Genomic DNA, 15,519 nt, shown 5'->3' with positions numbered 1-15,519 from the left:
CTCAAATTCCTGGCCTCAAGTGATCCTCCTCCATTGGCCTCCCAAAGCACTAGGAGGACAGTTATGAGCTACCATGCCTGGCCCAAAGCTTGTGTTCTTAACCACTGAAAAATAAAGAGACCTCTTTAATCTTCATATTTAATTCTAAGTTATCTTAATAGTGCTGAGTCACAACTTTCTGGTGGATTGACTAAAATATAGGAAATGTGGAGGGAAACTGTATATTTTATACTAGAAATCAATACATATTCAAATGATAAACTGTGTTATCCAGCACCATTAAGGATAAGAATTCATAAGAATGGATATATTAAGCTTCTGAGGATATTTTAAAAACCTTTAGAGAGCAACTTTTGAGCTCTGAAACTGGTTTCAGATAGGCTCAAGACTGTATTTTAGAACTATTATCAGGTTATCAGAGTTTCTCTGCATTCAATTCCAGGTATTTACTGAGTATCTTGGCCTAGCCAGACCATCTTACCACTCCTAAAATGTGTACTATTCCTCCTAAAGTACAGTGCCCCCAATAAAGATTTTTTTTTTACTCTACGTTTTTTACTTTTTAAAACGATGTGTAAGAAATTGGCCCTTGGAGGCTGAAGTTGGAGGATTACATGAGGCCTAGAGTTTTAGTCCAGCCTGGGCAATGTAGCAAGACGCCATCTGTAAAAAAAAAAAAAAAAAAAATTTATGTATGAGAAAGGCCTTCAGATATAGAGGGTTATATTCAAAGAATAGTACATTTAGTTACTTTAATCAAGGCAGAAAAACAGTGATAAGCTTATGAAACTTGCAGTACAAAGTCTGGAATAAAAAAAAAATTAACCAAAAAAACTACCACATTTATTTCCATCTGATCATATACAATTTCTCAAACAACTGATGTGAAAGTATATGGACAACTAAAGTGTACAATACATACTTCAGGGATTACTTACATGTTAAAATTGTAAAACCTCAAATTTTATGGATTTTAAAAAATGCATAGACATTCTGTTTACTCCAGAGAGCATACCTAATAACAAACTCTTTTTTTTTTTTTCTTTTTGAGACAGTCTCCCTCTGCCACTCAGGCTGTAGTGCAGTGGCATGATTTTGGCTCACTGCAACCTCTACCTCCTGGGTTAAAGCAATTCTTCTGCATTAGCCTCCCAAGTAACTGGGATTACAGGTGAACGCCACCATGCCTGGCTAATTTTTGTATTTTTAAGAGATGGGGTTTCACCACATTTGCCAGGCTGGTCTCCAACTACTGACCTCATGATCTGCCCACCTCAGCCTCCCAAAGTTCTGGGATTATAGGCATGAGCCACTGTGCCCGGCCCATAGCAAACTCTTAAAATTAATAACATATTATGTTAGAGAAGGTCAGCTTTTGTCTTAATTTGGAAATGTCTGCCTTGATATGACTTTGATCTAAAATTGCTCTCTCATGCACACCTGTAATCCCAGCACTTTGGGAGGCTGAGGCAGGCACATTGCCTGAGCTCAGGAGTTCAAGACCATCCTAGGCAACATGGTGAAATCTCGTCTCTACTGAAAATACAAAAAATTAGCTGGGCATGGTGGTGGTCACCTGTAGTCCCAGCTACTCAGGAGGCTGAGGCAGGAGAATTGCTTAAACCCAGAGGGCAGAGGTTGCAGTAAGCCAGGATCACACCACTGAACTCCAGCCTGGGTGACAGAGGGAGACTCTGCCTCCAAAAATGAAAAATAAAAAATAAAATAAAATTACTCTCTCATTATAAAGTCAGGTTCATGTTTCAATAGAAGTCAAAAAACAGCGTCTCCTATCCTGATTTGAGGAAGTGGGGGAAAGTCCTAGGCCCATATGATACAGGGCCAGGATTCAGCAAAATTACTGTACTTCTTTCAAAGTTTTTCTTTTTACCTGCCAATATCAGTACATTCCTTTCTCAAAAGATGTTTTCTTTTGGTTTTTAATAATTAAAAAAACAAAACAAAACTATGTTCCCTTGTAAGACTTTAACATTACGGTATTTCAGAAGAGCAGGTAAACATCAAATGTAAGAAAAAGAAATAACAAAAGAAAGTCTTGATGAATAATTAATATTACATGTCTTCTACAATTTGATACACAAAACAATAAAAACTTAATTTTAACATTAATACTACCTGTAGGGATTTTTTTGAACAGCAAAAATCATAGGTTCATTTTTAATCGTGGTATTTTTATGGCAGCTTCTTCAACTTCTTTTGATATGTCTAACCCAAGAGGACATCTACATCAGAATCAGACAAATCACATTATTTATTTGCTTCATGATCCATCACTAGTTATACAGACTGTTTGCTTAGAAATCTGACAGTATAAGTATCTAATGTATAATTCATCATATGTGGTGATGATTCTTAAACGCATGCAAATATAGTGGACCTCAAGTCAGGATAATTAAAGCTAGCCTCATTAATAAGAAATCTAAATTTTGAGACTTTTTTTGAGAACATCTGTTTTCTTGTTCTCAAATACTGCACATAAGTAAGTTAAAACATAAAATAAAATATAAAAATAAGGAAAATACTTTATAAATCTCTACAAAGCTAAAAAGGTAAAACATTTTTGCTACACAGCTAAAGTCAAACCTGCATTCACTCACATTTTAGAAATGTCCCAAGTTTCTATAGGTTCTTCTCTATAGCACAACTATCTAGTTATGGAATATAATGTTGACAAGTTTTTTTGTTTGTTTGTTTTTGTTTTTTTGTGAGATGGAGTCTCATTCTCTTACCGAGGCTGGAGTGCAGTGGCTCATGCCAGGTGTCAGCTTATAACCTCGACCTTGTGGGTTCAAGCAATTCTCCTGCCTCAGCCTCCTGAGTAGCTGAGATTATAGGCGCCCGCCATGACACCTAGCTAATTTTTTGTATTTTGAGTAGAGACAGGGTTTCACCATGTTGGCCAGCTGGTCTTGAAACCCTGACCTTAGGTGATCTGCCCACCTCAGCCTCCCAAAGTGCTGGGATTACAGGCATGAGCCACTGTGCCTGGCCAATGCTGACAAGTTTTAAAACATCAGATGAAAAGATGTTTAAAATATAATTATGTTAGATTATGAAAATAATTGTCTTTTACTATTCCAGAATTAACTTAATAACAGAATTATATAGTAAATTGAAAAACCAGCTAGGCATGGTGGCTCACACCTGTCATCCCAGCACTTGGGGAGACCAAAGTGGGTAGATCACTTGAGGTCTGGAGTTCAAGACCAGCCTGGCCAATGTGGCAAAGCCCAAAAACTAAAAATACAAAAAATTAGCTGGACATGGCAGTGTGCACTTGTAATCCCAGCTACTCAGGAGGCTGAGGCATGACAATCACTTGAACTCAGGAAGCAGAGGCTGCAGTGAGCTGAGAATGGGCCACTGCACCCTAGCTTGGGTGACACAGTAAGATTCTGTCTCAAAAAAAAAAAGTAAAAGAAAAATGGTGCTATTTGTTGGAATTTTGATTTGGGAGAGGAAATAAGGCTTGCAGGAAATAGCTATCTTTTGGCCAATTCTCAGCTGCCTGTATAAGAACATAATCACAACCCATTTTCAAACCTGAATGCTTTCTGCAGGTTTTCCTTAAACTTCCCAGCACGTTAGCTGGTTTTGAGATGTTCTTGACATTGCAAAAGTCCAGACCATGAACATTGTTTCCACTCTGGTTCCAAAGGAGGAAATTCATCACCCTTACTCATGGCTTGCTACTAATTCACCTAAACTTGTCAAGATTTTTATAATTTAATACTGTAGCAAAAATATTTGTTATATAGTATCAACCTCAACTAGGTTTATGAAAGTCATTTATGTCAGTTTCCTTCAAGTACCACCAGAATGTCAATGAAAACCTCATATATAAAAGCAAAATTCAGGCTTTGACTTAAGTAATGTAACTTGCATAAAGAGCATGAATAGTACCACATACTTTGGTTCATAGCGGATGTCTTCTATGTCATGTAAGATGCCCACGCCAGCACGTAATCTTTCAATACCGTTCCTAAATAAGAATCATTAAAATAAAATCAATAGCTCCAAGATCTGAAGGAAGGTTTAGTATGATAAAACGGCAATTAATATTTACATGATTATGAGTGAAGCACATATATCTTGTGGCCTACCATGCAATCATAATGCCATTATCAGTGCACAGTCTGGGAGGAGGACACAACAAAGTGCACTGTGTTGCATTTGTTAAAACTTCCAGAGCTCTGCGGATATAGAAGTTACTCGCAACACCTCCAGATGCAACCTGAAGGAATTGAGAAAACCAAAAACTATCATATATGGATATGAATCAAGCTGTTAATTAAACCTGGGGGGGGAAATATCAGCATTATACAATAATAAACTATCTCATTTTGAGATGGGTAATGGGCAAGTTATATATCTGTATAATAAAAATTTAGAAAGAAAAAATCGCTAACAATTCTAATAGCATAGAAACATTACTAGCATTTTTGTATATTTTCTTCACACCTTTCGTCGCAATATTTAATATAATTACAATCATAGTAAACTACTATTTTCGACCTTGAATTTTTTATTTTGTGCATCTTACTACACAAGTCTTAAAAAATTATTCTTTGATATCCATGTAAAATTCCACCTATGAATTACCACTATTTAAACATTTTCCCACTTTAGTTTACAATTTTTAAAAGAATAAAGTTTCAGATACAGTAACAGGATGTTTATCAAGGTTTTTAAGCACAATTAAAGGGATTTCGGCTGGTACAATAGTAGTGGGTTATCAGAACTTACTAACATTAGTGTTTCACGAAAGTTTTTGTACCACCTCCCACTGCTAAATTTAACTGACTTATTTAAAAACAAAAAGGGATTTGATCAAATGATGAAGGAAATCTGCCTATTTCTCTAAAAATAATGACAGCAGTTACTGCATTTGCTTTTTTTATTGTAAACTCTCTTTTAAATCCAGTAAGAAGATGCCGTCTTGGACTTTTGTGCTATAGAAGCTATATAGATGTCTCATGAAGCTGTCAAACTAGTACAAGAAATGGCGTTAGTATGAAATGCATAATTTCATACTGTCAGGGCTAGCATGGCGTATAAAGATCTGTTCACCTAAACACAAGGTCAGGGTCTTGGGAAAAAAGTAACATATTGCAAAGTATAACTATTACTATAAAATGAGATAAAACTTACCAGTACTGCATTATTTTGAGGTAACAAGTCTCTCTGCTTACAAAACAGAATAGCCCGATGTGTTCTTTTCACAATATGACACGCTGTTGTGTGCTGTACTGCAGCAGCAATATCTGCAGCTGAAGACAGGATTTGTCCCTGTTCAATACCTGCAGAAATGAGTAGGTATTTTTAGAAACAATCCAGGAATATTTATCTGTTCAACTTTACTAATTAGAAATATACCTTCCTCTTTTTCCTTTTGTATTATTATTTTATTCATGAGGTGTTGAATTCCAGCAAAAGAAAAATCACAATTTTTAGCACGTTGCAAGGGAGGTATGATGTCAAAATGAAATCTGTTTCCTTGTCTGGCCAAATGTTCTATGGCTTTCCCACCACTCATGGTGGAGCACTCTGGATGTTTTATTAAAGAAAGTCTTCTTGCCACCTATCAAAAAAATATATTTTTTAATGAGTCGTAAAATTAAATACTTTGAAACCAAAAGAGGCAAAGGAAATAAACTGAAAATTGCTAACAACCCCCACCACCACCAAATGAATAAAACATGCTATACTTTGAGAAATATAGACTATAGCTGATATTCAGATAAGCAGAAAACCCTGTTCCTTATGATGACCTGAACAACAGAGGCCAATCACTGCTCCTGTCTATGTTTGCTCTTCTATTGGGGTTGGAAAACAGGCTTGAAGTTGACAATGACTGCTTAATGATGAACATCAGTAATAAGAACTTGCCCTATACTTTCTTCCTATCAGTTCACTGTGGGAAGCAGTGTTTTTTTTTTCGTTTTGTGTGTTTTGTTTTTTTGCCCCCTATATATGGCAGTAGCTTCTGTAGTATTCTAAAACAAAGGGGGGAAAAAACCCTATCTGTCTCTGGTGTCAGCAGTTATGTGATTTAATTATAGAACTCTGTGTCCTTATGTTAATCTTTATAAATTCTCTTATTTTATCTTTTGCAGTTAGTTTACAAAGCACTTTCCTTCACATATATTATTTGACAAAATACATAACTGTATCTGCCAACTATTTCAGCCTTTATGTATAGATACTAACCTCTTACCATTTTATGAAGAAAGGCTAAGAAAAATTCTAAAATTGTGTACTACGTTTTATTTTTTCTTACCACATGTGAATTTTTTTCAGTTTACTAAGATACCATTCAGAAATATTTAGATGAACAGTGGTAGCACATCTATTGCTACTTAGTTGAAATGGACAACATAACAAAAAAGAATGGAGAAATTAATTCTTAAATAATTACCTTGTCAAGCATGTCACCTGGTGCTATGTCCAAAGACTTTCCAAGAAGCAGAAAATCTGAAACTCCTTGAACTAATGCCAACAGACAGTGACCTCCAGAAATCAAAAGAACTAAAAAAGGAAATTCTACTTTGTTGGTCAGTCTAATAGTAAGTGCATGAGCCTCCATATGATGAATGGGAATGAATGGCTTTTTTAACTGTCCGACCAGCTGTAAGCTAAATGATAAGCCCACTCCCAGGCTTAAAGCAAGTCCTGGTTTTATGGTAGTTGCAATTGCTGAGAGGTCACTTGGAGAGATGCTACTGGCAGAAAGAGCTTCCTGTACTATTCGTTGAATATTTTCTCTGTGAAGCTGTTGAGCTACTGGAGGAATAATCCCACCTGTTCTGAAAGAAACAAAGACAGCTTTTTGTAGTTTTAAGAATGTAAAAATGAAGAAAAATTATAATATATTACAACTAAAGGCATGTCCTCAAGTTAATCATTATATAGCTGAGTAAATCAAGTATTTTCTAATGTGTACCTTCTAATGCAGCACACTGTGGTTATAACTCAGTATGCAGTAATTAAGAAGATAATGTTTCTGACTTTTTCAACTTATTCACAGCAAACTCCCACGGATTTATTTGTTGATTAACGAAATCACCAAAACAATCTTGCAAAGCATTCCACACAAGTTTTGAGCATGGGAAGGACAGGAAAAAAACTGTATTTAAGGAAAATTAATCTTCTTGCTGACAGATTTTAAGAGAGATTACTGCAAAAGTATTTGTGTAAAGTGATTATATCTTAAACTGGGTGATTGCGGGAGTGGAAAGAAAGGGACAGAGAACCTTGAGACCTGTAATAACTAATTGAATATAAGGGTCAGTGGGACTAAGGCATCAAAGTTTGTTCAGCTATTCAGCTGGAATGACTGGGAGAAAAGAAATTCTAACAGAGAAACATGAAGACAGTTTTATAAAGAAGATGAGCTAATTTTAAAACACATTCCACTTGAGGTCACAGCAGGACACAGATAGCTTGCAATCCTGAAATATAGTTTGGGAATCTGGTGTTCAGAACTGGTAATTTGGATTTTTTCGTCCATGTAGGACAATGGATGGCCACTCTAAATGTCAAGTGTAAAGAACTGAGGCAAACTTGCTAGCAACAAATTTGCTATGCGACTGAGTTACAATATGAGAAGTAGAGCAATAAAATACAGAGTCTGCAAAATACACTGCTAGTCTCAAAATAAAAATCTTCAAATATTTGATGCTGCAAAACCTACTAGTTCTATATGTAGAAATGGAACTTCTCAGTAAGTGCATTTAATGAATATTTGCTGAATAATTAAAATATTGTTTCAGGAAGTGAGGGAGATATGAATGAAATGATCTGATTTCAGCACATCTATACTGTAATACAATTTCCCTTTATTTTTCAAAGCTACTTTTTCTCTTATCTCTCTCATCTCTGTTAGTGGCATCAAATAACGCTCGGGTTTCAAAGTTCATCTTCACCTCCTTTCTCTTCCTCATTCTCCACATTTAAGTTTATCACCACTCCCACTGCCAAGTCTCAAAAGCCCTCATCTCAGTCTATTCAACAGTCCTCTAATTGCACTTTCCTAATTATGCCCTTTGATCCTTAGAGGCCATCCTATATTGCTGCCAGAGAATACTCTAAAGCACAGTGCCACCCGTTATTCCCCTACTCAAAACCTTTAGTTTCGTGGAATTTGGGAGACATCAAATCCAAATTCTCTCCCTGTCACTCATTTCCTCCTTCTCTGTCTTGCCGCCCTCCTTTCCTTTCTGTGCCTTTTCTGTGTATTTTATCTGCCAGGATTATGCTAAACACTAGGGCCAAATAAGAACATGGCTTTATTCTCAAAGAATTAATAATAACAATGTATTTTTGTCTTGCTATGATTTGTAGACAGTATGGAGTGTGGATTAGGGAACAAAGCTAATAAAGAGGCAGAGAAACCATTGAGGCTTGAAGCTATATAGCCAAGAGTCTATATAAGCCTACACTCTAACCCACTTATATGGTGAGCAGTTCAAAGGTAAGGGTCATATGTGTCATTCATATTTGTACCCCAAATGCCCCAAGTATTGCCTGGCAACTATAGGTATTCAAAACATGCTGAAATGAGCTAGGTGGATGGTATCACTGAAGCGTATTTGTCTCCTCAAGTGACCTACGCTCTAGCTGAATTGAATGTCCAGCACTTTCTCACTTCTTTGCCTTTGCTGACAATGCTCACTCAGTGATACGGTTTGGATCTGTGTCCCTGCCCAAATCTCATGTAGAATGGTAATGCCCAGTGTTGGAGATGGGGCCTGGTGGAAAATGACTAGATTATGGGGGCAGACTTTCCCCTTGGTACTGTGTTGTGATAGTGAATGAGTTCTCTTGAGATCTTGTTGTTTAAAAGACCTCACCCTTCTCTCTGTCCTGCTCCTGCCATGTAAGATGCCTACTCCCACTTTGCCTTCCACCATAAGTAAAGGCTCCCTGGGGCCTCTCAGAAGCAGATGCTGTCATGCTTCCTGCACAGCCTGTGGAACCATGAACCAATGAAACCTCTTTTCTTTATAAATTACCCAGTCTCAGATATTTCTTTAGAGCAGTGCAAGAATGAACTAACACAGCCAGGTTATAATATTCTTTCCATCTCCATTTACTGAAGGCCTAACAAAAGGCCACTGAACACCTGTGATGTGTCAAACATTATGTTGGGCACTAGGTATAGCATAGTGATTAATACAGACATGGCTTCTGTCACCATGGCACTTAGACTCTACTGAGAGAGATTATACATAAATGAGCAAATGTATAAATTGTGAAAGTATTACAAAGTATATATGTTGGGTATGGTGACACAGAATAGAATTTAGATAAAGTGGTCAGGGTAGTCCTTTCTATGCCATTAACATTTACGTGTTCAAAAGTTCAGTGCACTTGAGAGAAACTGAAAGGACTGTGAAGCTGAGGCATGGTACTAATAGTTACTGTTTGCACCACTTGTTTGATATTTACCTTATGCTGCCTTTTACTATTAATTCTCCTTGTAGGTCTAGACATCATGTTTCCATGATCAAATTAAGCTTCTTGAAGCCAAGGACTTTCCAGTACTTCATGGTGCCTTATTAATATCCAGCACAGTCCCTCCCGCATATTGTTTGAGGCTTAATCTGCCTCTTCACATATATTATTTCTAATGCCACCCTCCTCTAATTCTACAAGGCAGATGTTAATTTTCATATTTTACTGATGTGAAAACAGAATCAGAGAGGATACGGAACTTGCCTACAGTTACAGAGCCACTACTAAGTGCTTAATTCAGGATTCAAATACAGAACTATGATTTCAAAATACCAGGCTTTTTCACTATTCAGACCTTGTAAATTGATGGCTTAAAGACATACTCATCTGTAGAGTATTTTAATATATTTTGAATTAGTTACTCATTTTAAAAATCTCAAAATATGACATTAAAAATTTGGATTTCCATTTTTTCTTAAAAATTATGATACTCTAATAACACAAGTCCTGCATTCCTGCATGACAATTGGCTAGAGCTGAGTAGTGACCTCCTCCAGACATTTTCCTCTTTATATCTTGTCCATTTATTTGGGTATCCTACCTGGTGGTCCTCTACAAACATCTCAGTTTATAATCCTTGCACCATTCTATATTTATTGTAATTTATTTAAGTACTAACACAACATGTATGTATAAATATGAATAGGGTTTTTTTTTTCAGTGATTAACACAGTTTTCCTAAGACTTCAGCTGAGACCATGAAACACAGAAGTGGAGAAAAGAAGGAATGCGTTACTGAAGGAAAATCATCGATAAATATTGAAGCTGAGAATGAGCTTAGTTTCTTTTGGCAACAGGATTAGTTAAGGTTGGGACCTCATTGTAAAGACTCTTAAAAGCCAGGATGAGGTGTTTGAGGTTTTCTATAGCAGCTGTTTAGTGTTTACAAAAACGAATAAGACAGTAGCTCCTGAAAACTTTTATATATGACAAATAGAAAATAATGATTTCGTTTTACTTTTTCCAAAAAAAGTGGAAATGACTAAGATAATGTCTACTTACTTTAAATGAACTTCAGTTTGGGAATGTATTGCTTCTCCCAACACATTTCCAGTTTCATCCACCACAGCAGCTGCTGTATCATCACAACTGGTTTCAATTCCCAATACTATTTTATGAAGAAATAGTGTTCCAGGATGAAAATTAAAACTTCTTAAAAATTCATAAATTTTCCTTTTTGATGGTTTAAAAACTCCTGCTGTTTTATTCAAGGTTAGCATACTTACTCTATAGATAATTCCTGAAAAAGAATTACAGAAACAAAACAACTTATTTGCAATTGACATTGGCCTGCTAATCTTCCAATATATAGTTTTACAGAATTACAGGAAAGTCTGTAAAAGTCACCAAAATTTTGTAAAGGCTATAGCAATATGTGAATATAAATAACATTATGAATGGATATAATGTCCCTCGAGAGGGAAAACGGGTCAGATATAAAATTTTTTCGTATTACTTGCATGCTGTTCATACCAAAGGACTTATTATTAAGACAGCTAATATTACAGTACAATAATTGATAGAGTCCTCTGAAAGTGCTATTTTTTTGACCGCTAAAATTAAGACAAAATGTGGATTTTCTAAAAAGAATCAAACAACAAAGGCAGATGGAACAGATAAAAATACTGTTAATGTATTCTGTTTCCTAAAAACACCTTTCAAAATAAAACTTGATCATTTGGTTCAAAAACAAGAGTTAACATAAACACACACATATCAGATTTAGTCTCTGGGTTATAAACAATAGTGTTCTCTTCTTAAAAGAAATATTTCGACTAAAATGACTGCAACCTAACACCTATTTTATCTTTATAATCTTTGGAATTAAATGTCTACTTTTTGCTACAGGTTTTATTATAACAAGCCTCTTCCCAAATCCTTTTCCCCCAAAATAATAGCCCATCACTAAAGCACAGTAGTATTTTCACACTGCGAAGTACCTAATTTTATGCCCCCAAATCATACGTTCTAAAACGTTCTGGGTGTTAAAGCAGATCGTTTCTCCACCACACTAAAGGGATAAAGGGTATCCCAGGGATTCGAGGTGAGTGACCTACTTGCAGAGGACAGTTGCGGGCAGTGCAGGCCAGACAGACAGGAAACCCTAGAGGAATTAGATTTGCATTAACAAAATCTGGAGAAGGAGGACTGTGCGAAGCACTACGCTTTGGGGCCAAGAAAGCTGCAGGGTGAACCCACGTGACTTGGGTAGCGCTGTTCTCTGGTCTGCTATAAGGCGGCGAAGGGCGCGAACTGGAACCGCGTTTCCAGGTGCACACCATCATTGGGGTGAGCAATTTCACCCACCTTCCTCTTGGGGAGCAGGTGCTAGCTCTTGTCTCCTTTCCCTAGTAAAGACTGTCGACTGCCCCTATTGCTGCAGGAGAAAGCCCGAACCTGGCGCTCGGAAGTGATGTCATCAACACAGTGCCGGGTCCCTTCCAGAACCGGCTGGTGTTTCACTAGAGAGCGGCATTCTTAGTAAAAACAAAAGCTTAAAGGCCGTCTTTGCCCAAAACGTCCTGTGTGCCAGCATGCATTTTTCTTCAGATTTGCAGGTGACGGGAGTTCCGTAGAATGACACAGCTAGTGACCGATCCAGCGGAGACCGATTACAGGTTTGTCTGACTTACACATCAAGTTGCAAACACTAAGCTACAATAAAAAGAATTATTTTTTTGCCTTTTGCTGGAATTTAGTTGATATTGTGAGAAACGGATGGGGTAGATTGTTCATTCCATTTTTAAGGGAACTATCACCAAATCTAAAGGTAGGGCTGGGGTACCTGATACTTTCATCAGAGAAATAGGACGGAAACTAGCGGCGCCCCCTAGCGGGGCAAGGGTTGTAGGGGGCGGCGGGGGATGGCGGGGCGGTCCAAAAGAACGGAAGTGTTTCTGGTCGGAGAGTGTAAACCGTTACTCCCACTTCACTTCGAAAAAAGGGGCTGGCTTATTTTTATAATTTTTTTTTTTTTTAAAGGCGGTGGTAAATACTCTGTTACCTTAAAAAATCCTATTTTCATATTGTTCTTACTATGCACACGAAATTCAGCATGGTATGTTTTCAGAGTCTTGCACCTGCTTTTTTTTCTTTTATTGGTTTGTCAACTTGTTACCATTGTTTGAACAGATTTATTCCAACAGTCTTTCTTCTCCCCTGCTGGTATTTAAGATTTCAGTAAGCAAGGATCTTAGAATGCACTGTTGTACAGGGCTGGCACATATACCTGTACTTTGCACTTTGTGAAGCTCTGGGTATAAATGATGAGTAAATCCCATAAAATGTTGGGAAGTCACAGAGTAGAGTCTAGACTAGAGGTAGATACAGAATAAATAAGTAAATAATTACCAGAATATGGCTGAGGTTTTTTAGTGGAGCTTATGTTTTTTAAAAATTTCAATTATGTGTAACAATAATAATAAAGGGGCACCATGTACCAGGCAGTGTTGTAAATTAATTTTTTCACCATCCCATGACGTAGTTATTGTCCTCATTTTACAAGCAACTGGGCCAGTGAGTTTGGGTTCTTTGGAGGTCACACAACTAGTCAAAGTGAGCTAGGATTAGAAGTCAGGCCATCTGGCAATGAAGTCTGTTTTCTTAACTGCTAGAAGATAAAATAACGCACATTTTCTCTGGGGTGAATCGTTGGCCTAAAAAAGGAAAAAAAAAATTAAAACCTAAAGTTTATGAAAAATTATATTGTTTGGTTACATATGGCAAGTCAGAGGTTATTTCTGTTATACACTGGAATCCAGTTTGAACATAAAAACCTTTCACATCAATTATTATTTTTCTTACAATTCCAGCATGTGTATCCCAATACTCTCCTGTGCTGTCAAGACAAGCAAGATCCTATTGCGTGTGCTATCATTGCTAGATTCCTCATCTAGGCACTCTTTGGCCAGTGTTTAGTCCAAATGCTGTATTATGTGAAACAGCAGAACTCTAGGGCACATTAGAAAGATATATTATCTTTCCTTTGACCTAATATATGTGACGTGGCACTTATACAAGTCCCTTGTATTTAGCAAGTGAAGGTGTACATTTTCTATGTTCTTTATTGTAGCACAGGAGAGGGTTATTAGGGAAAAGGCATGTATGCTGTCTGAGGCCTGTCTGTACTTTGTGTAGATATCGTATGGCTAGAATGTCACTCATGGTCATTCTCAACAAATATGGCCTATGTAATTTCAACATAAATCAAGAGTTCCAGCTCAATCTAGATATGCTCATTTTGTATCAGATATTGTGTGTCTAGCTTTCCATTTGTAGCCTTCAAGGAAATTTTAATATATAATATGTATTAAAACATAGAAGAATCTTATTTTCCATATTTATTTCCTAATTATGTCCTACTACGTTAGGTTTTATTTTCATTTATTACATTTTTATTGGGTTCATTTCTTTGTTATAGGAACTTTATTAGTTGCTAGCGATGTGGATAAGGTCCATTCTCTGTTCTCAAGGATCTAAGTCTATAGGCAGGAGACAAAAGGCAATACAGAATTATGGAAATATGTATGGAAAGTGCATTCCGAGAGGGGTATCGCTTCGGGAAAGCCATGTTGGCTTGCCACAGATGTATGCAGTTTGGCAGGTCCACAATGTGATTACTTGTTTCAATATCTGATTTTTTTTTAAAGGCTTGAAATTGGTTTATCAGGTCTAGAAGTGACTGGACTTGGGAGTACTCAGTTACCCACCACAAACTGCTAATATAATACCGTGTGAAAGCCATTAATACTAATGTATTAATTTATGAGAAATGCAATTATGGGGGAGCTAGGATAGTTGAGTTTGCTGGTTATCTTCCTTGTATTGACCAAATTACAATGAAGGCTAAATCCAAATTATAATGAGAAGATTGCTTGGTAAATATGTAATGGAAACAATAGAAATGAGTTTGGTGCTTTTAATGGCTAATATTTCAAGCCTGCTGTGGCCCTATCCACTTGAGTCACATATATGTCTTACGTTCTTTGAGTTGAATAGTGCTAAAAATACACTGCCATTTTCCTTTCTCCTTTTAAGTTTTCCTTGCTGAGCAATATATTTTGATGTGGAACATTCTTTCATTAGTAGTAATACTGTCTATCAGGTCTTTGGTTTTAGTGATATAAAAGTCAATCAGTGATATGTGGTTGTCAAAATAACTAAAGTGGTATTTGGCAGCATTGAAAAAAAAGAAGAAAAAAAAAAGCATCCAGAACAAGGGAAGTGGTACTCTTTCACAGCATATCTGATCACCTCTTGTATTTAACTCTTGTGCTATATAATAAATAATAAACTGGAACTTAGAGAATTACCAGGATAGTGGGAGAAATCTGAAACCATATCATATGAAAAATGGTAAAGGCTCCAGTAATATTCATTCAATGCTGTTGACACCAATTTAAAAGTTATCTTTAAATAGTTGAAGAGTTATGTAAAGGTAACTTTTGACTCAATATATAACAAATTGTAAATTCCATTACAAAAATAGAATATGCTGTCTTATAAGTCCTCCTCTATTATTATAAAACAACTGAATGGGAGGGTGGTGATTAATGAAGATTTAAGCTAACATAGGGGGCCAGGTACAGTGGCTCATGCCTGTAATCCCAGCACTTTGGGAGACCAAGCCAGGCAGATCACTTGAGGTCAAGAGTTTGAGACCAGCCTGACCAACATGGTGAAATCCTGTCTCTACTAAAAATACAAAATCAGCTGGGTGTGGTGGCACATGCCTATATTCTCAACTACTCGGGAGGCTGAGCCAGGAGAATTGCTTGAGAATTGCTTGAACACAGGAGGCAGAGGTTGCAATAAGCCAAGATCACGCCACTGTACTCCAGCCTGGGTGACAGAGTGAGACTCTGTCTCCAAAAAAAAGGGAAAGGTAGGAGGTAGGTGGTTGAATTACATAGTCTCTAAGGGCTTCTCTAACTTAGCATCAGATAGCTCTATAAGCTAACTCACACAGGTATTAGTCAAGGA

The 15,519-nt window shown here is 36.8% G+C and overlaps 2 protein-coding genes across 2 annotated transcripts in view; one reads left to right on the top strand and one right to left on the bottom strand.

The window, feature by feature from the left end:
• Positions 1-2,153: 2,153 nt before the first annotated feature.
• OSGEPL1 (O-sialoglycoprotein endopeptidase like 1) lies at positions 2,154-10,757 on the bottom strand. Its single transcript, XM_010351574.3, has 7 exons — positions 10,540-10,757; positions 6,440-6,827; positions 5,398-5,602; positions 5,173-5,321; positions 4,125-4,255; positions 3,932-4,003; positions 2,154-2,243 (listed from the first exon to the last, which is right to left on the bottom strand). Exons 1-7 carry the CDS (start codon positions 10,755-10,757, stop codon positions 2,165-2,167), a joined length of 1,242 nt encoding a protein of 413 aa, XP_010349876.1. The 3' UTR covers positions 2,154-2,164.
• A 1,311-nt stretch (positions 10,758-12,068) lies between these two features.
• The window catches only part of PMS1 (PMS1 homolog 1, mismatch repair system component), a 107,989-nt gene continuing 104,538 nt past the window's right edge, over positions 12,069-15,519 (top strand). The window contains exon 1 of the mRNA XM_074399359.1: positions 12,069-12,155. The gene's annotated coding sequence lies outside the window, so the exon portion shown is untranslated. The remainder of the gene's footprint in view (positions 12,156-15,519) is intronic.

This window comes from Saimiri boliviensis, chromosome 5, assembly GCF_048565385.1.
Source record: "Saimiri boliviensis isolate mSaiBol1 chromosome 5, mSaiBol1.pri, whole genome shotgun sequence".
Classification (NCBI taxonomy): domain Eukaryota; kingdom Metazoa; phylum Chordata; class Mammalia; order Primates; family Cebidae; genus Saimiri; species Saimiri boliviensis.
The sequence above is the reverse complement of the archived record's forward strand: the minus strand, read 5'-3'. Positions and strand labels throughout refer to the sequence as shown.

Excerpts from the sequence above, each read along its gene's own strand:
- OSGEPL1 (XM_010351574.3), bottom strand. The coding sequence starts at position 10,757 with ATGCTAACCTTGAATAAAACAGCAGGAGTTTTTAAACCATCAAAAAGG. Across the intron at positions 5,322-5,397 it reads ACAAAAGGAAAAAGAGGAAG|GTATTGAACAGGGACAAATC; the intron begins GTATATTTCTAA and ends TCATTTCTGCAG. Across the intron at positions 4,004-4,124 it reads AATGGCATTATGATTGCATG|GAACGGTATTGAAAGATTAC; the intron begins GTAGGCCACAAG and ends ATTCTTATTTAG.